General features: G+C 44.0%; 1 protein-coding gene across 6 annotated transcripts in view; it reads left to right on the top strand.

Annotated features, from left to right (window-relative positions):
• LOC126192560 (uncharacterized) overlaps positions 1-27,769 on the top strand; it is a 136,607-nt gene that overhangs the window by 47,409 nt on the left and 61,429 nt on the right. For 3 of the 6 annotated variants that reach the window (XM_049932613.1, XM_049932614.1, XM_049932612.1), the window contains one exon: positions 23,301-25,937. In XM_049932613.1, coding sequence (XP_049788570.1) covers positions 23,301-23,335 — 35 coding nt within the window. In that variant the 3' untranslated portion in view covers positions 23,336-25,937. Of the gene's footprint in view, positions 1-23,300; positions 25,938-27,769 lie in introns of those variants that run through there. The other 3 variants (XR_007538479.1, XR_007538481.1, XR_007538480.1) reach the window with 2 other exon arrangements.

Genomic DNA, 27,769 nt, shown 5'->3' with positions numbered 1-27,769 from the left:
TAAATATTGGTCAGTGGATTATTTAAACTGTAACTACTGTCATGTAACTGTTCCTGGTAATTGCTATATTTTGCATCAAGCAGTGGAAAATCCAAGATGGAATAATGACAATATTATGAAAAGGATAGTTGCTGTTCACCATGCAGCGGAGATGCTGAGTCGAAGATAGGCATAACAAAAAGACTAACAAAAAGCTTTTGGTCAAAAGTTTCATCTCTCTCTCTCTCTCTCTCTCTCTCTCTCTCTCTGTGTGTGTGTGTGTGTGTGTGTGTGTGTGTGTGTGTGTGTGTGTGTGTGTTTCATCGAAATCTGATGAAGCTTTTGGCCGTGTGCACCCGCACACGTGTGTTTTGTCTAATTCTGATGAAGGTCAGTTTGGCTGAAAGCTTTGTTTGATAGCGTATCTGCAACTCAGCATCTCTGCTGTATAGTGAGTAACAACTACCCTTTTCATAATATTATCCGTATTTTGTAAGCTATCTAAACTGTTTATCTGAATTTTTCGAAGGAGCATTTTTGGTTTTGTCAATAAAAAACCAATTGTACTGAAATTCCCATTAAAAAGTGAAACTCTGTTTAACTGAAAGAAGAGCTTTTCATTGAAAATAATAAAAAAGAAAGGAAGTTCTGGAAACAATAATAAACTAGAAACATACTAATTCATTCATAAATCACAATAGAAGTATAATGTATCTGCTCTACTGTCTGTGTCTACATAATATGCCTTTATCTATTTGTAGTCCTTGGAAATGGACAACTTAACATGAAAAATGGTCTTCCAGCCCTAGCTTTCACTCTTTAGCATTGACTATTAGCAATTCCAAAATAGTGATATGACATTTGATTACATCATGTTTTTTGAGTAAAAATTCAAAGAATTAGAATCAGTAGCAGAATACTGTTTCTTTTTTGTACCATTCAAGCTGTCATTACTTTTAGAGTAAAAGAGCGTAGAGTGGACAGGCTGTTTTGTACAGTTTACCTATTTTATTTGATATTTTGATTCTATATATTTCGGCGTGTGTGATTCAAAAGTCGAAGAATGTTTCAATCTCTCTTTGACATCTGTGTTCATTGCTTGAAATAATGGCAATAAGAAAACTGAATGTTGATTATATTCAGAAACTGCTTACTTTGACCAGTTTTAACAGTGAAGTTAAGGAGATAAAAAGAAGTTAGTATAACCGAAAACCAATTGTTTCACCAATAACCACCATTGAATGGTACCTGGTGACATCGTGGGCATGTGACATGGTAATTCAGGTGTATGAGTTGATCAGAGACAAATGGAGACTAGTTCTATTGATAATGAAGGCAAAAAAGGGGAAATCCACTGATATGAGAGTTTGACAAAAGGCACAATGTTACGGCCCAGTGCCTGGGGGCTGAGCATCTTGGAAACCGCAGAGCCGCTTGGCTATTCACATACTACTGTTGGGAGCATCTGTGGAACAAAGTTGAAGGGTGGTGAAACCACAAGTAGGTGACAAGGTGTCATAGAGCATGGAGGTAGGTGGCATGCCCTTTTTCCAAAGCAGAATAAGCAGTAATCTGTGCAGATAGGATGCAGACACAAGTGTTTTGGAGCACATCATTCAGTGCACACTGTTGAACATAAGCTCCACAGCAGATGACCCTCACGTGTTTCCATGTTGAGCCAATGACACCATCAACTATGATTGTAGTGGCCAGAGAACCATAATGATTTGACAATAAATCAATGGAAACTTGTCACCTGGTCAGATGAACCATGTTTCTTGTTAAAGCAGGCTGATAATTGTTTCCAGATACTCTGTCATACAGGAAAGCAGCTGCACGAAATGTGCAGTGCACTACAGACGCAGGCTGGTGAAGGCAGTATTATGCTATGAGGGAATCTATGTGGGTTACCGTTGGACTCATTGTAGTCACGGAAGGCACTCTGACAGCTGTGGACTATGTGAACATTATTGCGAACAGCCTGCATTCCATTATCCTCTGTCTTCCTTGACAGTGAGAGTATCTTCCAGCATAATAACTGTCTGTGTCACATGGCCATAATCATGTTATATTGGCATGAAGAGTGTGATAATGAACTCGGGTGGCTGCCTTGGCCAGCAAACCTGCTTGATCTGAACTAGAAGCAATACATCTAGGAGCTGTTGGGTAACAGGTGTGCTTAAACATGTGATGTTCCATACCTCTGGAAAGCTACCAAATACTTAGAAAATCCAAACCACCCAAAATCTCAGCTGCGTTGTGGAGAAGGATCACCAAACTTTGTTGAAGTGTGTGTGTGTGTGTGTGTGTGAAAATAAAACTAGCCCAAGCCACTCGCCATTTTGCCACTAAATTTTGTGTTGCAGACTTGGATAGAGGTTTTGCCAAAATATTTCCAATCTTAAATTCTTGCACAAACAGTCATGTACAATTTTTCCACAAATTGTGCTTCACGTAGCATTCAACAGTGAACATATGCTGTTTTATCATAAGCACCATTTTGTGATGCATTCAACTGGTCACTAAACAAGTCTGTTCCTCTCATTCCCGCAAGTGTAATGACACAGCGAAATGCATGGGACAGAGCATACAGGAGATACACATGCACAGACTTGTGACACCAATCAATTTATGTATTTAAATTACAGTTTTCAGCATTATCTATGATGGGCAGTTCTCCTGTTCATGAATAAGGGCCAGTTATGTATCAGTCTTATAAATATTTTCAAAGCCAGTTGTAATTTGCAAATGTGGTGTATACAGGGATACGCTCTACTGGGCAATGGGACAAACCTGCAAATTTATGGTAAACAAGATTAAGCTTATGAAATTGACAGTGTCTATTAACTTTAATTGGCAGTGCATCTGAGAAGGAGCCATCAGATTGTGCATTCTAGTGCTGAAATAAATAGCAAATAAAGCAGGACCTTTAAACACAGCTGAAAGGTTCAGTCATACCTCATAAAAATGGTCTGCAAGTTACCAGAGCTCACTTGTATCATTGTAAAACAATGAGATGTGGGAACAACAGGAGAGATGCATATTATGTCTCTGTGTGCCAGTTTTCTGAATGAAGGCACCCTCACCACAATACCTCTGCTGCACTTTACTGATGCCTCTGAGTCTTCCTTGTAATCACATTGACAGTGGACAGTGTGATCTGAGAACACTGAGCTTTGCGGGTGGCATGCTGAAGAGGTTTAGTGAAGCACATTAAACTGAGATGGATGTTGTGAAACATGCTACAAGTACAGGTCACATAACCACCCCACCTACGGTTTGGGGTTAGAATAGGCCCGCGGTATTCCTGCCTGTCGTAAGAGGCAACTAAACGGAGTCTCAAACGTTTCGGCCTATTTGTGATGGTCCCCTCTCGGGTTTGACCTCCGTATTTCCAAATTCTTCCAAAGAGTGGGCCAATTGAGGAAGGGCGCCTTACATGGTGCATTGTGTCCATCATGCATTGAGACCTTTATAGAGCTTTCTCATCGTCGCAGTGCCGTTCTGCTCGTTCTCCATCTCTTGGGCGAGGACACATTCCTGGGTATCACCATGCACTGTGCAGTGTTGCTTTTTGCGGAGACAATGACCATGGACTTCCTTGCACCTAATATTCAGCACGGTAGCCAGTCTATTGTGGTGGGGCCGCCATGTACCCTGTTGGTTGTAGCCCCCTGTCAACACAGGGATCGCTCTTGCTGATACCTGCGTCATTAACTCCCCACGTATGCCAAGGAGTAGATGCCTACCTCCCTGGGGCATCGGGACTCCCGGCAATGGCCATCCTGCCAGGTGGCCCTTGCTGAAGCTGGGGGGGGGGGCACCCGTGGCGAGGGGCCTTGGTCGGAGTGTGTGGCACCAGGGCGGATGACCCGCAGTGAAGCATGGAACATCATCTCTTGCTGGTGGCTAGCCACCACCAGTCTCTAAGCGTTCTCGGGCTCAATTCAACACTCATAAATACGATCCCAAATCGTTTCCCTTCCTGGCCACACTGTGGGAGGAGTGTAAAGCTCAGGATGGTAGTGACACTTATTCGCCCCGGTTCTTAGTTGGTACGAGAGCTGATGCGGAGCCTTTCATGTCATTGAAGCCTCAATTCTTTGTAGAGCATTTAGAGGACAAGTTTGGGGAGGTGGAGGGCTTGTCCAAAATGTGCTCTGGGTCAGTACTGATAAAACGGCATCCTCTGCCCAGTCACGAAGGTTACTTGCTTGTGACAAGTTGGGGATGTTTCAGTTACCATCACACCCCATAAGAGTTTAAATATGGTCCAGGGTATTATTTTCCATAGGGACGTCCTTTAGCAGTCTGATGACGAGCTGCGCGCCAATTTAGAGCATCAAGGTGTTCATTTCTTCTGGCGCGTTCATCCAGATCCGAAGGATAATCAGATTGCTACCGGCGCCTTCATCTTGGCCCTCGGGAGCAACACCCCCTCACTCATCGGGGACATCTGTCCCCGCTTCTAAGCCGGAGAAGGGTCCAACTTCTTCGGCTCCTGTCTCTTGCAAGGGGTCCCTTGGGTCCCTCCCTTCTCAGGTTTCCACAAGTGGGAAGGATGACGCCTGGCAGTGGCATAAGTGCTCACAAGCAGCTGGTCGTAGGGCTTCGAGATCCTCCTCCGTCCCGCAGACTGAATCGGTGAAGCCCTCCCAGCCAGTGAAACCCAAGGAGCAGTGAGAAAAGTCCAAGAAGAAAACCTCTAAGACGAAGGAACTTGTGGTGACACCCACCCCACCGCAACCTACAAGCTCTGTGTCTGAGGGCAAGGTAGAGATTCTGGCATCCACTGAGGACCTAGATCTCGCAGGACTCTCAGACACAATGGATGTCACTCGCACAGGTACTCAATCAGTGGCAGCAGGTGACCCAGCGGCGTAATCTGCCTCCTCAGTTGCTTCACGCCTTTCTTGGCCATGGGCACCAGTGGAACTGCAGCGGTTTTTTCCACCATCTTGCTGAGCTCCAACAACTTCTCAGCCTTCACCCTTTCCTCTGCATTGCTTTTCAGGAAACTTGGTTTCCGGTGATGCAAACCCCCACACTCCGTGGCTATCGGGTTTATTATAATAACTGGGCAGCTTATGAGAGGGTATCTGGTGGCATCTGCATCTACATACTTCACTCTCTTTACAGCGAGCCTGTCCCTCTACAAACACCTTTAGAGGCTGTCACTGTGCGGGTGTGAATGCCTCAGACTGTTACTGTATACAGTCTCTATCGTCCACCGCATGGTGATGTCCCGCGGCATGTCCTGGCTGTGCTGATAGCCCAATTGCCGCCACCTTTTCTGTTACTGGGCGACTTCAACGCCCATAACCCTCTGTGGGGTGTAACAGTGGCAACGGGCCGAGGCAGCATCCTTGAGCAAACTATTGGCACAGCTCAACTTTCCTCTTTTAAATAATGGTGCCTTCACACATTTCAGTGTGGCTCATGGCACGTTCTCAGCCATCGACCTTTCGATCTGCCGCTCTAGCCTATTACCATCTGTCCAATGGAGTGTGCATGACGACTTGTGCATAGTAACCACTTCCCAATCTTTCTGTCACTGCCATTGCGTCACTCTTCTGGGCGCCACTGCAGTTGGGCTATGAATAAGGCTGACAGGGACTTGTTCACCTCCATTGCCACTATTGAGTCTCTTTCCAATGACGCCATTGATGCAGTGGTTCACTCGGTCACCACCGGCATCGTTACTGCCTCAGAATCTGCCATTCCCTGTTCTTCTGGGTCCCCTCGATGGAGGACTGTGCCTTGGTGGTCACCCGAGATCGCTGAGGCGATTCAAGATTGCAGGCGGGCGCTCCAGCATCACAAGCGGCATCCCTCATTGGCACTCGTCATTGCCTTTAAACAGCTCCATGCCCAAGCTCACTGCCTCATTCGCCAACACCAGCAGGAGTGCTGGGAAAGGTATGTCTCCACAATTGGCCTCCGTACCTCTCCATCACAGGTTTGGGCCAAGATTAGGCGACTCTATGGCTGTCGGACCCCCGTCAGCATACCTGCGCTTTCACCAAATGGAGCAGTCTGTACTGACTCCGACGCAATTGCAAACTGCTTAGCGGAGCATTTTGCTCAGATTTCCGTTTCTGCGAATTACCCATTGGCCTTCCGCTCCCTGAAAGACTGGTTGGAATGTCGGCGTCTTTCATTTCACATGCGCCACCCTGAATCATATAATGCTCTGTTCAGTGACTGGGAATTCCAAAGTGCCCTAGCCACTTGCCCTGATATGGCTCTTGGACCAGATCACATCCACTGTCAGATGTTCAGACACCTCTCAGTGGACTGCCAGAGACATCTCCTAGACCTTTCTGGGTTAAGGGTGAGTTCCCGTCGCAATGGCGGGAAAGCATCATAATCCCCATGTTGAAACCTGACAAGAACCCACTGGAGGTGGACATCTATCACCCCATTAGCCTCACCAACGTTCTTTGCAAGTTGCTCGAATGCATGGTGAGCCGGTGGTTGAGTTGGCTACTTGAGTCTTGGGGCCTTCTGACTCCGCCTCAGGGTGGGTTCCATAAGGGCCGCTCTACCGCTGATAATCTGGTGTGCCTGGAGTCTGCCATCCGTACAGCCTTTGTCCACCGTCAGCATCTGGTCGCTGTCTTTTTCGGCATGCAGAAGGCATACGATACAACATGACGACATCACATCCTCTCTACGCTTCATGGTTGGGGTCTTTGGGGTCCGCTCCTGATTTTCATACAAAATTTTCTGTCACTTTGTTCCTTCCACGTGTAAGTTGCGGCCTCCCATAGTTCCTCCAGAGTTCAGGAGAATGAGGTACCACAAGGATCTGTCTTAGCTGTATGCCTCTTTTTAATTGCAATTAATGGGCTCGCTGCGGTGGTGGAAACGTTTGTCTCAGCTTCGTTGTATGCTGACGACTTCTGCCTATACTTAAGCTACACTGGCATTGCAGCTGCTGGGTACTATCCACAAGGCGCAGTCTTGGGCTGTAGCGCATGGCTTCCAGTTTTCGGCTGCCAAGACCTGCATTATGCATTTCTGCCGGCGACGCACTGTTCACCCTGAGCCATGGATTATCTTGACGGCGAACCTCTTGCTGTGGTGGAGACGCATCGGTTTGTGGGATTGGTTTTTGATACATGGTTGACTTGGCTCCCTCATATTCGGCAGCTTAAACAGACGTGCTGGCGGCATCTCAATTCTCTTCGTTGCTTGAGTCATACCAGCTGGGGTGCCGATCGGCCTCCTCTTCTACGGCTGTACCAGGCATTAATTCAGTCCTGTCTAGATTATGGAAGCCCAACTTACGGTTCATCATCACCTTCCGCATTGCAGTTGATTGATCCCATCCTTCACAGCGGGATCCGACTCGCCACTGTAGCTTTCCGGACAAGCCCTGTCAACAGCATACTTGTGGAGGCAGGTGTCTCTCCATTGCAGTTCCAGCACCAACGATTACTGGCCACTTATGCTACACACATTTGTAGCTTGCCCGGGCATCCCAATTATCGTCTCCTGTTCCCTCAGTTGGTCATCTTGTCTTCCGGAACGGCGGACCCGGTCACAGTGTATGATCGCGGTTCGTGTCAGAGCTCTTTTATCTGGGCCTGAGGTTTTTCCTCTTCCATCTCTTTTTCCGGGTCCCTGTGCATATACCCCCGTGGTGTGTACCCCGCCCATGGCTTCGGCTCAATTTAGCACAGGGCTCGAAGGACTCAGTCCCTCCTGAGTATATCCGCTCCTGCTCAGGTGAGTCCTTCATTATCTGTAGTGACTCCCTGAGCGGTTTATTAGCTATCGACCAGTGTTTCCCTCACTCTCGTCTGGTGATGGCTATCCAGGAGTCCCTCCATACTCTTGCCTGTTGCGGCCGCTCTGTGGTCTTTGTGTGGACCCCGGGTCATGTCGGCATCCTGGGAAATGAACACATTGACACGCTGGCCAAACAGGCTGTCGGTGCACCAGCCTTGGAGATTGGCCTTTCGGAGAGTGACCTCAGGTCGGTTTTGCGGCAGAAGGTACTTTGCACCTGGGGTGATGAATGGCGCACCCTTCCTTCATGCAACAAACTTCGGGTCATCAAGGAGGCTACCGGTGCATGGCACTCCTCCTTGCAGGTCTGTTGTCCTCTGCCAGCTGTGCATTGACCGCACCTGGATAACACACAGCTATTTATTGTGCCGCGAGGACCCACCTTTATGTCGCTGTGGGTCAGCTTTGACAGTGGTCCACATCTTGTAGGACTTCCCGCTTTTAACTCTGCTCAGGCAGACGTTTGCGTTGTCTGATACGCTTCCTGCACTGCCATCTGATGATGGCGTTGCGATGGCAAATTTAGTTTTGAGTTTTATTCATGCATGGGGTTTTTATCGCTTGATCTAAGTGTTTGTCCTTTTTTCGTGTTGAGTCTGGCCTTTGGTCTAAGATTTTAGACTGGGGTTTTTAGTGCATTTCTTGGTGGTTGGCTTTTTATGTTTTGTTTCTATGGTCAGCCAACCATTGTCACACTTGGTGTGATTTTTAATTCATTTTTTCTGGTCTCTGTTTGTGTCTTTCTTGTCCTGTGTTGTCTCTTGTCATCTCCATTATTTGTTCTTATTCTTTGTGGGTGTTTCAAGTTTGTGGAAAAAGGGACAGATGGCCCTAGTAGTCTGGTCCCTTCAATCCCACAAACCAACCAAACAACCCCCCCAGGGGGCGCACGGTTCTTTCGTGAGTACGTGTTTGGCGAGCACGGGGCCCCAAGCTATTGCAGCCTATCTTCTTTCCAGAGCTGCATTTCCTTGCCTTTTCCCTCCTTTCCTCTTCTTGCTCCTTCCCCCTTCCCCTTCGTCCTCTCCTCTCCCTCTCTTGGTGTCCTTGCTTACGTTTGCCCCGCTATCCTCCTGGTTATGTTGGTTTTGCAATTCAGTTTTGTTGCGTAATCACCTCATCCTTTTGGCATTCCCTGATCCCCCTCTGGGGTTTTGACCTCCATTATTAACTTTCTATTCTGTAATGTGAGCCATTTGGGGAAGAGCACCTTATCTAGTGTCTCCGATGTGTGCCCTCCTAGTTCATTCCACCTTTTCTTTCATGTCATTGTCTGATGCTAGGGTGCATAGCCAGCACAGTAGCCAGCACATGTGGTGGGGTCACTATGTACCCTTTTGGTTGAGCCCCCTGAACACACAGGGGTCACACTTCTGATACTTGAGCTGTGACCTCCTCATGTAAGCCTAGGAGTGGTTGCTTGTCATCCTGGGGCATCGGAACTCCCGGCAATGGCCACTGTGCCAGACGGCCCTTGCTGTGGCTGGGTGGCGCCCATGAGGAGAGCCCCTGATCGAAGTGGGTGGTATCAGGGCGGACACTATGCAAATGAAACGCCTGCGGGTCCAAAACTCTGGCCATTCTTCTGCGTCTGTCTCTCTGCGTGGAACTGATTCTTTTAGTGTTGCTTCTCCTGCCCCTTCGGCCTTCCCTTCCATGGCTACCCCCAGGGAGGAGGGTCAGGCCCGTCGGCTAGGGGCGAAACCTTTCCCCCGCTATCTGGTTTGCATCAGGACTGATGGGGATACTTTCACCAATACCAAACCTTTATTCTTTGTGGAACAGATTGAAGACAAGTTTGGCAAAGTGGACTCCCTGAGCAAGATGCAGTCAGGTTCGTTGTTCATCGAAACTGCTTCAGCTGCCCAGTCTGCGGCCCTTCGTGCCTGTAACCATCTGGGCACAATTCCTGTGTCCATTACCCCCACCAGTCTCTAAATATGGTTCAAGGTGTGACTTTCCATAGGGACCTCATCCTTCAAACTGATGAGGAACTTTGGGACAATCTCAGACGGCGGGGTGTTCTTTTTGTTCACCTTGTTCAGAAGGGTCCGAAGGACAATTGCATTGATACTGGTGCCTTTATCCTGCCGGCCTTTGAAGGGGATACCCTCCCTGAGAAAGTAAAAATTATGGTTTATCGATGTGACACAAAGCCGTACATCCCACCTCCTATGAGATGTTTTAAGTGATTGCTTTTTGGACACGTGTCTTCCCGCTGTTCACAGGCCCCTCTCTGTGGTGACTATGGTCGTCCACTTCATGAGTAGAGTTCCTGTGTTCCCCCTCCTGTGTGTGTTAATTGTCATGGCAATCATTCTCCACATTCACCACATTGCCCAGTACATAAGAAGAAAAAGAAGATACAGGAGTATAAGTCCTTTGATCGTTTAACCTACACTGAAGCTCGTAAGAAGTATGCACGTCTCCACCCTGTGTCCATGACGTCTAGTTATGCTTTAGTTAAGTCTTCACCCCTTCCTCCCCCTTCCTTACCCCAGTCCCGGACCCCTCTCCTCCCCCCCTCCCTACCCTGCGGCTCCCACACCTCCTCCTCTGGGCACTGCTCCCCCTCCCCAGCCGGAGAAGTGTCCCACTTCTTTGGTGTCTGCCGGTCAAGGGCATTCCTCCTGGGATACCCCTTCCCAGCACCTTCCAGGCCAAAGGTCTGCTGCCACGCAACGACCACGAGAACCACAGTCTGTCGGCCCCCAGGTCACCCGATCTCTTTCTATTCCCGATCGTGCTGCAGCTGGCTCCTTTATGCCACACAGCCCTCCTCGACCTCAAACAGAAAAGAAGAAGAAACATAATTCCCGAGACAAGGAGCCTCTGTTGTCACCAGAGGTCCCATCCCCAGCTTCACAACCAGATTCTGACCTGTTGTTCATGGATGTCACCCCCTCCTTGTCGGTGACGGGTGGTGACCTGGCGGCATGACTGGCTTTAGACTGTTCAACCCCCATTTGAATAATCGTTCTCTGGTTATCCAATGGAATTGTAATGGGTATTACCATCACCTTGCGGAGTTGAAATCCCTTATTTCGTCTTACTCTGCAGGTTGTGTGGTTCTACAGGAATCTCATTTTACTGATGAATCTCATTTTACTGATGATCACTCACCGACCCTCTGTGGGTTCCGTGTTTTCTGTTGAAATCGGGTTGGACCCCTGCAGGCCTCTGGTGGCGTTTGTACGTTGGTCCATTCAGACGTTGCTAGCATGTGGATTCCTCTTCAAACTACATTGGAAGCGGTTGCTGTTAGGGTCACAGTTTGCAATCTTTATCTCCCTCCTGACAGGACTCTTACACTGCTGCCTTAACTGCCCTTCTTCAGCAACTTCCTCCTCCCTTCCTCCTTCTCGCCATCAGTTCTACTGTCCCTATGTCGCGGGTATGGGTTACACTTTGCTCTTTCCAATATTGCTATTGACAGTCCACCTTCCCAGGCCTTCATCTCCCAGATGGCCTTTGTACAGACCCGTTGATTCTTGCGGATCATCTTGCGACCCATTTTGCAAGGGCATCAGCATCGGCCTCCTATCCGGCTGCTTTTCTTCACCAGACACAATGGGCTGAAGCTTCCGCCTTATGTTTTACCCCTTGTCAGTCAGAATCTTACAACGGACCTTTCACTGAATGGGAATTTCTTTCTGCACTTTCTTCTTCTCATGATATGGCCCCTGGCCCAGACTCCATTCATAACCAACTGCTTCAACATCTCAGTGCTCCACAACAGCAACATCTTCTCCGGGTGTTTAACTGTATTTGGCTCCAGGGTGACTTCCTTTCTCAGTGGAGGGATAGCATCGTGGTTCCTGTCCTTAAGCCTGGTAAGAACCCCCTATTTGTTGAAAGCTATTGGCCATTTTGTCTGACAAATGTTGTTCGCAAGTTACTTGAACGGATGGTAGCCCGTCGGCTCAATTGGGTCCTCGAATCTCGGGATCTATTGTCCCCTTATCATTGTGGCTTCCGAGAGGGTCGGTCTCCGATCGATCATTTACTTCGCTTGGAATCCGCAGTTTGACAGGCTTTTCCCCAGTGCCGCCATTTGGTTGCAGTATTTTTAAACCTTCGCAAGGCCTATGACATGGCTTGGTGCCATCACATCTTACTTACACTTCATCAGTGGGGTCTTCGGAGCCCACTCCCGATTTTTATCCGCCAGTTCCCTTTCCATCGGTCGTTCAGGGTTCGGGTTGGTACTGTTTTTAGTTCTCCATGGACCCAGGAGACTGGCATCCCACAGGGTTCTGTATCGAGTGTACTTCTTTTCCTCATTTGCTATCGATGGACTTGTGACCTCTGTCGGTCCTTTGGTCGCTCCTGCTCTGTATGTGGATGATTTCTGCATTTGGGTTAGTTCCTCTTCGATGGCCTCTGCAGAGCGGCAGCTCCAGGGAGCTATACGGCGTGCCTCTGCATGGACCCTCTCACACGGGTTTCAATTCTTTCCTTTAAAATCGTGGGTGGTCCACTTCTGTCGCCATACTATGATCCATCCTAATCCAGAGCTCTATCTTGATGCACAACGATTGCCTGTGGTTCCACAGTTTTGTTTCATGGGTCTTCTTTTCAACAACAAGCTCACTTGGCTGCCTCATATCAGACTTCTGAAGGTAGGATGTTTCCGTAAACTCAATGTTCTTCACTTCCTTGCCCACACCTCTTGGGGTGCCGACCGCTCCATCCTTCTCCACCTTGATCATGCTTTAGTTCTGTCTCACTTTGACTATGATTGTCAAGTTTATGGTTCAGCTGCTCCTTCCACACTGCACATGCTGGATCCAGTCCACCATCGTGGTATCCGTTTCGCCGCTGGTGCCTTCGCTACTAGCCCTGTTGATAGTCTCCTGGTTGAAGCTGTGACCCTCCCCCCTTTCTGTTCGGCAGTCCCAGCTTCTGGTGACTTACGCAATCACTGTCCATTCCTCTCCCACTCATCCTTCCTATTCTATCCTGTTCCCAGACCATGGACGTCGCCCACCTGATTCCCACCGTCAGGCGGGTTTACCGGTCGGGCTCCGCCTTGCGTGTCTCTTCGCCACGATTTTCAGCTTCCTTCTTTGTCCTGTCTCCCCCCTCCCGTCCCGGTTAGTTTCTCGGCCCCGAATTCGAATGGATCTCCGCCGAGGTCTGAAAGATTCCATCCTTCCCGATGGTGTTCCGTTCCTTTTTCCGCCGAATTTCATGGGAGTTCCGGGATACTGTTGTTTTTTACACCGATGGCTCTAAATCTGCTGATCGTGTGGGATACGCCTTCATGTCCTCTGGTGGCACGGAAAATCATCTGCTGCCACCTACAAGTGGGGTGTTTACTGCGGAATTGATGGCAATTTCCCAGGTCCTTACCTTTATTAAACAGTCCCAACACAAGCGCGTTTTGTTATGTACGGACTCAATGAGTGGCCTTCTGGCTATTGACCGGTGTTTTTCGTGCCGTCCCTTTGTATTGGCCATCCATGACCATCTCGCTGATCTTCACCATGCTGCTTGTTCTGTTGACTTCTTGTGGGTTCCTGGCCATGTGGGTACCCCAGGTAATGAGCTTGCTGATCGTTTGGCTGGGGGAGCAGTCACTTACTCCCCATTCTCTGTAAACCCTCCTGCAGTGGATTTCTGGCTTCACATCAAATCCCACTTCGCACAATCATGGGCCAACTCTTGGGAGGCTACCTCCCTGTCTAATAAATTTTGTGCGATTAAGGTGACACCAGGCCCATGGCGTTTTTCCTTTCGCCTCTCCCGAAAGGACTCAACCACACTGTGTTGTCTCTACATCGGCCATAACAGGCTGACCCATGGTTCTTTTGTGCAATGAGCCACCTCCACTTTGTGGTTGTGGAGCCTTCCAGTCAGTAGTCCACATTTTGGTGGAATGCCCCCTTCTTTTGGCTCTGCGTACTAAGTACAGACTTCCCCACACTTTACCTTTAATGTTGGCTGACAATTCCCGGATAGTCGAACTGGTTCTCAGTTTCCTCTGGGAAAGTGGTTTTTATTCTCAGTTTTAAGGTTTTTAATCTCACTCTGGTGTTGGGTCATGGCGGTGAGTGTTGGGGTATCTCCCCCTGTAAGCTGTGTTCGGAGATTCTAGACTCCCCTCCGTGGCCAAGATCCGCTTTTCTTCACCTTTTACTCAGTTTTTATCACTTTTTAGAATTTGTTAGTCTCCTTTTCCCATATGCAATTCTACATTCTAGCGGTTGAACGCTTTTAAGTCGCAGATGGTCTTGCCTCTACTGCTTCAGAGGTGGGACATTTCCTGCCTCTAGCATATCCTTGGGGTCACTCTCTTGCTGACTTACCTCATTTTGTTTTTACCATTGACGACACGACTGCACTTTTACATTTTTTAGCCTTTTCCCTTTTATCGTTCTGACTTATCTGAGATGTTAAACTATCTGAATGGACCACATTTGAAACAACGGACTGATGACCTTGCTGTTTGGTCCCTTCAACACCAACCAACCAACCAACCAACTGGTCACATAACCCTTTGGATGAAACTACAAGAGTACAGCTTATGTGTGGAGCACAGTCAGAAGTTGATGGCGCCAGGACCACTGATTTTTGGTCATTACATTGAAATTAAACAATGGTGTGTCCACCAGAATGTTAATGTTGTTATATATAAATAATTTAGGAGTAAAGGAGAACACGCACTAAATAGCAGAAGTGTTGAGTCATCAAAGGGTGCGCACTAAAGAGAAAGAAAAATTTGCTAGCTTTGTTGGAAGCAGTAGGAGGGGTTGGGGATGCGTAGCTAGTGGCTCGGAGGGAGGCAGCAGCTGTGCATATTAGGAATGTGAGAGGGAGTGGTGGCAGGTTCACAGGTTATTCATTTGTACATGCAGTCTGGAGGTGGTGAGACATGAAGCATGATGAAGATAGTGTGGATTGGGAGGGATGACAGTACAGAGGAAGGGGAAACTTGTGTACAGGATGTGGGACATTGGGTTAGCAGAGACGGAGGTAAAGAGAATTATGGGAGCGAAGGATGTTTTGCAAGGATAACTCATAGTTCAGAAAAGCTGGTGTTGTGGGGGAGGGACGAGGGGGGGGGGGGGATCAAGCTGTGAAGTGGCCATTGAATTCAGTCATGTTATGCTCAGCAGCATGTTGTGCCACTTGGTAGTAAATTTTGCTCTTGGTCACAGTTTGCCAATGACTGTTTATTTCCATGGACATGTCCACATGAAGTGCTGTGCAGTAGCTACAGGAGATCTAGTAAATGATATGGTTGCTTCCACAGGTGACCCTGCCTCTGATGAGGTATGATAAGTGTGTGACAGGATTGGAGCAGTATGTGCCGGGTGGGTGAATCAGGCAGGCCGTACACCTGGGACTTCCATAGAGATATGACCAATGTGGCAAGTGATTGGGAGTGGGAGTGGCATAGGGATGGACGAGAATGTTGCGTAGATGGGATGGGCGATGAAATATCGCTTTAGAAGAGGTGGGGAAAATCTTGGGTAGAATGCCCTGATTTCCAGACATGATGATAGATAATTAAAGTTTAGTGAAGAATGTGGGTCTGTTGCTCCAGTCAGGGGTGATATTGGGTAACAAGGCAGAGTGCTCTTTTGCAGCTGATTCTTGAGGGAGATGGGAAGATTAGGGGGTGTGAGGATGTGGCATGGAAATTCTGTATGCAGTTTAGGTTTGGGGGATAGTTCCTGTGTGTGAAGGTCCTTGTGACACCTTCAGCGTACTCAGCAAGGGAACTTTTTGTCATTCAGATATGGTGTCTATAGGTGGCCAAGCTATACGGTAGCAATTTTGTTGTGCAGAAGTGGTGACAGCTATCGAAATGCAGGTACTGTTGGTGGTTATTGGACTTCATATGGACAGAGGTGTAGATTGAGCTATCGGAGATGCGGAAGTCTATGTCCAGGAGGCTGGTTGAAGAGGACCAGATGAAACAGGTGGAAAAGAAGGCGTTCAGATTGTAGAAAAATCGAGAAAGGGTGTTTTTTACTGTATCCAGATAATGCGCATGTCATCAGCAAGCATGAATCAGACAAGGGGTGTGCAGTTTTGGGAGGGTGGCTCATAAACAGGTTAGCATGGGAGGGCACCATCAGAGTATTCATGGCTGTGCCATGGATCTGTTTGTATATCTTGCCCTCGAAGGAGAAGTATTTATGTCTTTTTCTTCATGTCCTGAGGAGATGGTGGGCTGCAGTAGGACAAGTGTGTGTGTGCGGGGGGGGGGGGGGGGGGGGAGAGAGAGAGAGAGAGAGAGAGAGAGAGAAGGGGGAGGATATAATTGGTAATGTGTACAATAAATGAGGTGGCGAGATTGGATCTAGAAAGGTGTTGGGAGAGGTAATGTTCGAAGATGTTGGAAGAGGTAATATTTGGTAGTGGCAAGGCCATCGGTATGGGCATGTTGATGTATAGGAAGGTGGCATCAACAGTGATAAGTGGGTATCTAAGTGGCAAAGGGGTGGGGTTAGGGAAGAATTGGTGAAGAAAATGGTTTGTGTATTTGATGTGAGCAGCTAGACTTTGGGGAACTTTTAGGATATGTTAATCAATAAGAGCAGAGATTATTTTAGTTGGAGCAAAATGGGGCATCAAGTATTGTTGGGTTTGTGGATTTTGGGATTTTGGGAAGCATGTAGAATGTGGGTGTGCAGAGGTTTTTGGGGTGAGGAGGGAGATGGACGAAGTGCAGAGATTCTAGGAGTTCCTAAGGACTTCAGCAGGAATGAGAGGCTGTGTTAGACTTCTTGGATTGGTTCTCTACGCTCAGACTTGTAGGGGGAGGAGTCTCACAGTTAGCGGAAGCCTTGTATCGGGTAGCCGCTGTGGTCCATCGCAACAGTAGCGGAGCCATTTCAGGGAAGATGGTTAAATGAGGGCCTGTTTTAAGGTTGTGAATGGCTGTTCATTCTTCTGTTGAGAGTTTTATGTTTTTGGGAAGGGACCTGAGAAAAGGTGTTAAGGCCAAGCTGGAGGCAAGGAATTTCTGGAAGGTGGCTATGGGTTGGTTAGGTGGGAGAAGGGGAGGGCATGATTGGATGATGGCAGCTATGTACTGGGAGAGGTAAGGTTCAGTGTTGGGTTAAGGTTGATTCCTATTGGAAAGATTGAAAACAAAGAAGTGTTTCCATTGTAGAAATCAGGAGGAGAGTAGAATTTTGACAAATCCAACTTATGGTTAAACTGGGATGTGCAGCTGAGGGTAATGCCTGATAAGACTGAAACTGCTGTAGAATTGAAGCGTTTGGTGGAAAGATTAACAACAGTGTTTTGGTTTCTGGATTTTGAGGATGTTCAGGAAGGATCTCTAGACGATGTGACAAATTGAAAAGGTTGGCAAGGTAGGGTGTGGGCAGTATGAAGAGTTGATGGGAGTTTCACTGTGCCTGGGATAGTTGTTGATGGGTAGTGGTGCTCTATGGTGGAAGGAGATAGCATCTGGAATACTCTTCCAGGTGTTGGAGGTCAAGGGTTTCAATTTTGAAGCTTTGATGCATGTAGTTGGGACTGCATAATAACAATATCTTGTGGAGGGAGGAGGTGTGGTTCTGTGATGCCTGTACCATGGATATGTGTTTCTGTAGTAACAGATTCGTGAGGGATAGTGGCGGGCAGAATCTAAAAACATGCTAGGAGGAATGGTATCCAGAGATAGCAGTTGTTACGGTTACTTTGGGGGAGAGGAGGAGGGATTATATGGCTTGGGCAGTGTTTAAGAAACAGGATGTGAAACTGTGTTTTCACCAAGGGGTAGAGATACTTTGTGAACTATTCCTAATCCCCAGTACACTAAACTCTGGACGTGCTTCAATGATCATTATGCAGCATTGTTATTATTATTATTATTATTACTATGCAGCTTGCAATGAATCACCAAACATACATGGCTTATCAGCTTAGATGTTTTACCTCAGATGATTCTACACTTCTGAAAAAGATCTCTCTATGATTCTCATGAGCTCCTGCCACATTATTTGATGGAGTGCCTACTGTCAGCCACCAAATATGTCTTGATTTTAGGATGAGCATTCATTTAAAGTTACAAGTTCGTTTCAGCGGAGAAATAGTTGAGATATTGTCAAATTAGGTCTGAATCATCTGAGCATGTCACTTGTATGATGCTATGAGTACTTATACTGATGGAGATATTTTTGCATTATAGTTGGGAACAAATAACCACTGTACAAGAAATAACAAATTCATCTGCAGTACTGGAAAAAATCATAGGCAGCTTACATACAGTAGCATGCAACCTTCCCATAGAGAAAGGGTGAAGTATAAATTGGCTAATTCAAAGTGTGAAATACTATTATGTTGTCTCTTTAAGTTTTTGTAAGCTTTAATATAGCTTCTGTCCACACTTTGGTAATGGTTCTCTGTATACAATAAATTTACTGCCATATTCAGTTTTATCTCATTGGACCGAGTATATTTGTTTCCTTAAGTAAGCATATTGTATTATTTACTTGTGATCTAAAGTTCCCACAAGTTGCTGTTATCCCTGGTGTTTATAATTGCTAATCTCATTTTTAATTGTATCATCATGACATCTTCATTTAAAATTACCATGTGTGCAGAATTAACTTCTGTTGGCGTCACAACAGTTTTCATGTATGAGATCATTTAAAATTGTGGTCAGTGAGCCTATGCTGATCGTGGGCTGCAGTTATTAATGGACACAAACTTTGGAGGTGTTGTGATGTTTAAAGCTTTCCCGGCGCACTGATTGTTCCATAAACTTCCTGCCACGATATTTTGGCGCAGAGTCTTCTTGCCATCTTCAGGTGAATGCCACTGTAGTAGTACTGGCGAGTACGCGCTGAACTCCGCTATTTAAAGCCTTCTGAGGTGACATTGCGCATGCGCTACTCAGCATGCGCATTCATAACGGCTCCGTGCGCTGCGCCTCGCGCCCTCCACTGTGAAAGCCTGGCGTATCGGTGTCAGGTCGATTGGAGGTGTTACATGACTAATACACCATAGCTGAAATATGTATGCCCCATTTTGCAAGTAGCTGAATGAATTTTGTATACAGTTCAGAGTATAGTGTGCTTTCGTGTCTAATGGTTAGTGTTATTGGCTAGGGACATGAAGCCCCCAGTTTTGATCCACAGTGACCAATTGAGATTTTTCTGTGGTAGAAAGATCTGGAATGGGACACATTCATCCTTAGGAGGCCAAATAAGAAGATGCTTGATAAAATATGTAGCAAAACTGTCCCTGACCTGCAAGCCGCCGAAATGGAATCAGAAGGCAATGTTTGTGACAGGCAGAAAACCGCATGAAATTTATTTAAAATAACTTGAAACTTTCACCATTGTTGTTGTTGTGGTCTTCAGTCCTGAGACTGGTTTGATGCAGCTCTCCATGCTACTCTATCCTGTGCAAGCTTCTTCATCTCCCAGTACCTACTGCAACCTACATCCTTCTGAATCTGCTTAGTGTATTCATCTCTTGGTCTCCCCCTACGATTTTTACCCTCCACGCTGCCCTCCAATACTAAATTGGTGATCCCTTGATGCCTCAGAACATGTCCTACCAACCAATCCCTTCTTCTGGTCAAGTTGTGCCACAAACTCCTCTTCTCCCCAATCCTATTCAGTACCTCCTCATTAGTTATGTGATCTACCCATCTAATCTTCAGCATTCTTCTGTAGCACCACATTTCGAAAGCTTCTATTCTCTTCTTGTCCAAACTATTTGCCGTCCATGTTTCACTTCCATACATGGCTACACTCCATACAAATACTTTCAGAAATGACTTCCTGACACTTAAATCTATACTCGATGTTAACAAATTTCTCGTCTTCAGAAACGCTTTCCTTGCCATTGCCAGTCTACATTTTATATCCTTGCTACTTTGACCATCATCAGTTATTTTGCTCCCCAAATAGCAAAACTCCTTTACTACTTTAAGTGTCTCATTTCCTAATCTAATTCCCTCAGCATCTCCCAATTTAATTCGACTACATTCCATTATCCTCGTTTTGCTTTTGTTGATGTTCATCTTATATCGTCCTTTCAAGACACTGTCCATTCCATTCAACTGCTCTTCCAAGTCCTTTGCTGTCTCTGACAGAATTACAATGTCATCGGCGAACCTCAAAGTTTTTATTTCTTCTCCATGGATTTTAATACCTACTCCGAATTTTTCTTTTGTTTCCTTTACTGCTTGCTCAATATACAGATTGAACAACATCGGGGAGAGGCTACAATCCTGTCTTACTCCCTTCCCAACCACTGTTTCCCTTTCATGTCCCTCGACTCTTATAACTGCCATCTGGTTTCTGTACAAATTGTAAATAGCCTTTCGCTCCCTGTATTTTACCCCTGCCACCTTTAGAATTTGAAAGAGAGTATTCCAGTCAACATTGTCAAAAGCTTTCTCTAAATCTACAAATGCTAGAAACGTAGGTTTGCCTTTCCTTAATCTTTCTTCTAAGATAAGTCGTAAGGTCAGTATTGCCTCGCGTGTTCCAGTGTTTCTACGGAATCCAAACTGATCTTCCCCGAGGTTGGCTTCTACTAGTTTTTCCATTTGTCTGTAAAGATTTCGCGTTAGTATTTTGCAGCTGTGACTTATTAAACTGATTGTTCGGTAATTTTCACATCTGTCAACACCTGCTTTCTTTGGGATTGGAATTATTATATTCTTTTTGAAGTCTGAGGGTATTTCGCCTGTTTCATACATCTTGCTCACCAGATGGTAGAGTTTTGTCAGGACTGGCTCTCCCAAGGCCGTCAGTAGTTCCAATGGAATGTTGTCTACTCCGGGGGCCTTGTTTTGACTCTGGTCTTTCAGTGCTCTGTCAAACTCTTCACGCAGTATCGTATCTCCCATTTCATCTTCATCTACATCCTCTTCCATTTCCATAATATTGTCCTCAAATGCATCGCCCTTGTATAGACCCTCTATATACTCCTTCCACCTTTATGCTTTCCCTTCTTTGCTTAGAACTGGGTTTCTATCTGAGCTCTTGATGTTCATACAAGTGGTTCTCTTATCTCCAAAGGTCTCTTTAATTTTCCTGTAGGCAGTATCTATCTTACCCCTAGTGAGATAAGCCTCTACATCCTTACATTTGTCCTCTAGCCATCCCTGCTTAGCCATTTTGCACTTTGTGTCGATCTCATTTTTGAGACGTTTGTATTCCTTTTTGCCTGCTTCATTTACTGCATTTTTATATTTTCTCCTTTCATCAATTAAATTCAATATTTCTTCTGTTACCCAAGGATTTCTACTAGCGCTCGTCTTTTTACCTACTTGATCCTCTGCTGCCTTCACTACTTCATCCCTCAAAGCTACCCATTCTTCTTCTACTGTATTTCTTTCCCCCATTCCTGTCAATTGTTCCCTTATACTCTCCCTGAAACTCTGTACAACCTCTGGTTCTTTCAGTTTATCCAGGCCCCATCTCCTTAAATTCCCACCTTTTTGCAGTTTCTTCAGTTTTAATCTACAGGTCGTAACCAATAGATTGTGGTCAGAGTTCACATCTGCCCCTGGAAATGTCTTACAATTTAAAACCTGGTTCCTAAATCTCTGTCTTACCATTATATAATCTATCTGATACCTTTTAGTATCTCCAGGGTTCTTCCATGTATACAACCTTCTTTCATGATTCTTAAACCAAGTGTTAGCTGTGATTAAGTTGTGCTCTGTGCAAAATTCTACCAGGCGGCTTCCTCTTTCATTTCTTAGCCCCAATCCATATTCACCTACTACGTTTCCTTCTCTCCCTTTTCCTACACTCGAATTCCAGTCACCCATGACTATTAAATTTTCGTCTCCCTTCACTATCTGAATAATTTCTTTTATTTCATCATACATTTCTTCAATTTCTTCATCATCTGCAGAGCTAGTTGGCATATAAACTTGTACTACTGTAGTAGGTGTGGGCTTCGTATCTATCTTGGCCACAATAATGCGTTCACTAAGCCGTTTGTAGTAGCTTACCCGCGTTCCTATTTTCCTATTCGTTATTAAACCTACTCCTGCATTACCCCTATTTGACTTTGTGTTTATAACCCTGTAGTCACCTGACCAGAAGTCTTGTTCCTCCTGCCACCGAACTTCCACTAATTCCCACTATATCTAACTTTAACCTATCCATTTCCCTTTTCAAATTTTCTAACCTACCTGCCCGATTAAGGGACCTGACATTCCACGCTCCGATCCGTAGAACGCCAGTTTTCTTTCTCCTGATAACGACATCCTCTTGAGTAGTCCCCGCCCGGAGATCCGAATGGTGGACTATTTTACCTCCAGAATATTTTACCCAAGAGGATGCCATCATCATTTAATCATACAGTAAAGCTGCATGCCCTCGGGAAAAATTACGGCCGTAGTTTCCCCTTGCTTTCAGCCGTTCGCAGTACCAGCACAGCAAGGCCGTTTTGGTTATTGTTACAAGGCCAGATCAGTCAATCATCCAGACTGTTGCCCTTGCAACTACTGAAAAGGCTGCTGCCCCTCTTCAGGAACCACACGTTTGTCTGGCCTCTCAACAGATACCCCTCCGTTGTGGTTGTACCTACGGTACGGCTATCTGTATCGCTGAGGCACGCAAGCCTCCCCGCCAACGGCAAGGTCCATGGTTCATGGGGGGGACTTTCACCATATTACTCACCATATTACTCACAAATGGGGATAAACCATCTTTCCCCCTTGTCTCCAGAATGAGATTTCCACTCTGCAGCAGAGTGTGCGCTGATATGAAACTTCCTGGCAGATTAAAACTGTGTGCCGGGCCGAGACTCGAACTTGGGACCTTTGCTAAAGGTCCCGAGTTCGAGTCTCAGCCCGGCACACAGTTTTAATCTGCCAGGAAGTTTCCCCTTTGTACTGCCAGTGGCGAGACAGCACCTCTTCCCACATCACAATACTGTGGTTAGTGTAACGCATCCTTTTAAAAAATTCTTGTTCATTTAATATTTTCATGGTTTGTCATATATGCATTACCTCTGATGAGAAATGAAACCATAACTCACCATCGTACTCCCCTTGACCCCCCTACCCCTCATGCCTTCAGTGTCCACAGCTCGTGGCCTAGTGGTTAGTGTCGCTGCCTCTAGTTCACAGGCTCCCAGCTGGCTCAGAAATTTACCTTACTCTTGGACTGGGTGTTTAGGTTGTCCTAATTATTTCATCCCATTTTCATTGATACACAAGTTGTCAAAGTGGTGTTGGATGGACTTGCACCAGGCAGCCGAACCACCCCAGGCAGCGTCTCCTGGCCAATAATGCCATACGAGCATTTCATTTTACTGGCAACTCATAAAAATGGGATTGTGTAATTAGTGCTTACAGAGTTATTACATGGCAAATCTCATTGACATAAAGTGTTTCAAGTATTTACAAAATGTTATTCCTGATGCTGGTTTGGTAATTTGTATTAAGATTTGAAGTCTAAAAGTGTAATCAAAAGTCACTCACTAGGTTGTAAAACAGTTATAATCTCTAAATGTGTTTCTTTTATATCCCAGCAGTCTTGTTGTGTTAGCTATTTTTGATATATTCAATTTTTCAGATGTTCCTCTGAATTTGTCCAAACATTCTGGCTGAAGACTGGCTGATGTTGCCCACAGCTGAAAAACTGCTGTGCTGGATATATGGTGAGTGTATCAAAATAGGTGCAGAGTAATTCAGTAGTGGAACATGGTTAAGTGTTCCACATGTGATTAACAGCTTTGCATGCAAGATACAAAATAAAATCTGGGAAACTGTCACTGAACAATAGTTTATGAATTTGCAGACAGAAATTTGTTAAATCAAACTGAGTGTGTTATTTTTCTTTTAAGTTTTCAGAATTTTTATGTGTGAAACATGGTTAATAGCCTCTTAACTGAATTCTTGCTAAAGTACCTATTAATTAATAAGCATTGTATTTCTCTCTGGGACTTTTGTATTATCTTCTGTGATGTCCTTCCAGTATTGCTATGGAAATATAAAAGCTCGGGGCAAATTGCATTTTGTTTCACTTAAGTAAAATATATTTAAAAGCTAATAAAAAACTGGTAAATATTTTGAGGAGCTATGTTATGTCATTTATTTTAGCATGTAAGTGTTCCTCAAATTAATGTGATGTTTTTGTTTACTGACATGGCGGTAATTTAATATTACAGTTATGCACTGACAAAGGGTGAGAAGAATTTTTCTGTTTTTCTCATTTGTCTGTTCACTGTAGAGTTATAAGTACACACAACCTCTGAAGACTGATCTATAAAGGTTGTGGCCAAAATGCTCAGAATACTGCAAATTTTGTTATCACAATTATATGTGACTGGTCATATTTAATTCTTGATTTCATGTTGCTTTGGTTGGAATTGGAATTAAACAACTGTGATTCATGCCTCATGGTAAAATTTGTACTACTAATACTGAAGTCATAGCTGATATACTGACTAATAAATTTTATATATATCACTATCAGATAATTATTTTGCATTTTATGTGGTGATAAAGCAGTTGATTGCACATAAAGCTAACAAGTGGAATCCCACCTTTAATATTAGAATTCTGTTATACCTTGTACCAACTGCTACCTGCAGGAAAAAATTCACAAAATGAATGTACAGGATGCAGTGCAGTTGTTTTAGTAGTCTTATACGAACTGTTGCTTTTAGGCTGATGTTATTAATATGCCTCCATCTGTTTTGTACAGTATTTAAACTGTTATAAAATACAGAAAATTGATTGATTTTAAACTGCTTGCTTGTAATAAAATGATTCTGTAATTGAATTTTTCAAATAACATACCTTGACTGGAGGTAATGATATAAGCCATTCTCTCTTCTTCCAGTATCTGCCAAAGGTGACAGCTGTGAGATGAGGAATATAGTTCCATCACGTATTCAGTAAAAATGAAAACTTAATTGGGTTTCTCTAGGGTTGTTATCTATGATAATTATGAAGATAATCATGGTAATGAGTGAATCATTTAATCTCATTTTTAGTCCTTGTTTCTTAATTATTTTCTAATTGTAAAAATACTATGTTTCCTCCTTTCCTGTAGATACTGAATGAAAGTAGATGAAATGTAAAATGTACTGATGTGGCCTTCTGTATAGTCTTGGTTTCCTGTCCAGGTGAAAAACATTTCTGTGATGAATAGGGAGGATTTTGAAAGAAGTCGTGCTCATTTTCTCACATAGTGGTATTTTAATACTGATTTTTCAGTAAAGCTTGCCATGTTCTGTGAAAAACATTTAAAAATAACAGGAATTTAGGTAATGATTGTGATTGCTAGTGTCAAACACATACTCTTATTGTTTTACGTGCGAGCAGTCCAGTACGAAAAGAGTTAGTTTTGTCAACTTATACACTTCGGGGTGATTATGGTTGGTTGGTTTGTGGGGGTTGAAGGGACCAGACTGCAAAGGTCATTGGTCCCAGTGATTATGGTAAGGCTGCATTTTAATACATATTAGTATGCATACAGCTGTTCTGATCTTTTAAAAACTCCCTGTTGTTTCCATGTATATTTTGGCCTGTGTTCATACTGTTTTTCTGCCTCTTTGAAGTTGTAAGTGAAACAGCTGGAACAACATGTGAGAGTTTAAGTAAGTGCCATACTCAGGAATGTTAAGCTTCAGAAGAAAAGTGGCACACTGGTTAATAAAGATTGAATTTGTTATACGTAACATTGTTTGAGTGTTCCATGAGCAAATTTGCACAATATATTAAAATTCTAAAACCATTGTCCATATATGATTAGCCTACAGTGTATGACCTTTGTTGAGAAATGACTGATAAGATTTTCTTGGGTGTTGTGGTTAGATCGTTTGCCTTTTTTTAAGTTAGGAGGAACACAGAGTTATGAAACTGACACATCTCGGAGCTACTGAGTGCTTTGACTGATGTACAGAAATTTCATATGATTCATAATACAATAGGGTTTTTTCTGGAACATAAAGTCACCTAAATAAGTTGGAATTTTGGCTTTAGTGTTAGAAATAACCAGTAAAAAGTATCTTGTGATGATTTTTGAACATGTCAAGAGGTCCTCTATCTTTGCTGTCAAATAAACCTCCTTTCCTGACACGCGTTCCTCGTCTTTCTCAACAAAAGTGATTTGCATTTCTGAAATTCCAAATTCATTTTAATTTTGTATTATTTGAAACTTTTATTGGCCTCTCTACACCAATCCTTGCTGTTTCTAGTTGTCAACACTCTGCTTTTAAAAAAAGATGAAAGAGAGAAAATTTCGGAAAGTAAAATTATACTAAGCAGTCATCAAGATTTTTGCCAATAAATGAGCTAATATTTCATTAAGTAATGTTTTATGCTAATTTCTCTTCTTGGTTTCCTTCTTTATCGGATAAATTTTTGTGGCTTTTGAAGTTCAGCGTACAATATTTCTTAAATCCTTCCTCTCGGTCCTCTTTTATTTGTTTCTTCTGTGATATGATTTATCATATTACTGTATTTGTTGTTTAGATATTTCCATTCTGTGCCTCCTTCCTTGGTAATATTCAGCTGAAATATTTTTTCATGGGTTGATATCTATATTCCTTGTTCCTCAAAAGTACTGAATAATAACTATTAAGTACTCCATTTAATTATTTACTTGCAATTGCAATCAATGGCAGTATCATTACCTTCAAATATTACAGTTTTAATTCTTAAATGGCCGTCAGATATATCAGAATGTATTCACAGGCTTATACATTATATTTTTTTATTCCATCATGTAATTTTCCCTTCCTGCAGCATGGACTGTGCATTAAATGTGAGAAATCTTACAATATAAGTTCATGCTTCCTGTATGTGGTACTTTGTTCTCTGACTATTGTTATATTTGACATAAAAAGTAGGAGATGGTTGCATGTTTTCAAAATTTGACTTAGTGTGAGGATAGTACAGGTGGATTACCATATGAAAAAACACAAACAAAAAGACAAAATAAGTGTGAGGACTTGCCTTTTAATTTTATTTTTTCCATAAATATGGGAGACCAAAAAGTGCCTATCAGAAAGCAGTGTTTCACAAGTCATTTCCACCTACCAGGCAATGTGAATGGATTATTTGAATATTAATTAATCTATTATGAATTATAGAAAAGCTTTTTAAATATTGTGGGAACAATCTCTCTCTCTCTCTCTCTCTCTCTCTCTCTCTCTCTCTCTCTCTCTGTCTCTGTTTCTGTGTGTGTGTGTGTGTGTGTGTGTGTGTGTGTGTGTGTGTGTGTGTGTGCGCGTAAAGCCTCTTATATATTTTTAAATCAGTATTTTCATACGAATTCACGTTGTAAAAATGATGAAACAAATGAATATGTATGTTGGTAATGAAATTACCATTTCAAATTACTAAATAGTTATACGAGTGCTGTTGTGTAAGTTTTTGTAATTGACAATGTAACATATATTTTTTGTAATTTTTTTTGTTTCATTTACTCTTTATAGTGTTGGATGGTACTATGTGTGTCACTGGCTTCCTGAAATATTGGTAACATTTAAGATTTTGGGCTCATTGTTGTAGGTTAGTTCAGAAAGGAATATTCAAGCATCACACTGATTCAATAGCTGCTAAAACAAAATATTTGACTGAAACACTAGGCAGAAAAGTAATTAATTTCTTGTAGTACATTAATACTGTGTACTGTATCAGTGACAAAAATAATGAATTAAAATCAGTTATCTCGCTGTATGGAGAGCATTCATTCTAGGTCCCTGAGTGAAAATTGAACTCATATAAAAGTATTCAAGTCTGTACACAGGGAGAAAAATAATTTGAGAGCTATGTGAGGAATTTTTGTCACTGTATCGATTTAGCATTTTTCACACAGTTTTAACACTTTTTTCAGTGGTAAGTTTTTCATCACAGTGGTAAGTTTCTAATCGCAGTTTATTTTGTCATCACTGTTGTATTACACATGCCGCTATGAAGATAACTATTTCATAACCACACACACACACACACACACACACACAACACCAGCATATGAGGAACAGCGTGTGTTAAGTACTTAGATGTTTATAACAATTGTTGTCAACATAC

The sequence above is a fragment of the Schistocerca nitens genome, chromosome 1, assembly GCF_023898315.1.
Source record: "Schistocerca nitens isolate TAMUIC-IGC-003100 chromosome 1, iqSchNite1.1, whole genome shotgun sequence".
Lineage (NCBI taxonomy): Eukaryota > Metazoa > Arthropoda > Insecta > Orthoptera > Acrididae > Schistocerca > Schistocerca nitens.
This window is presented reverse-complemented; position numbering and strand designations above follow the sequence as displayed.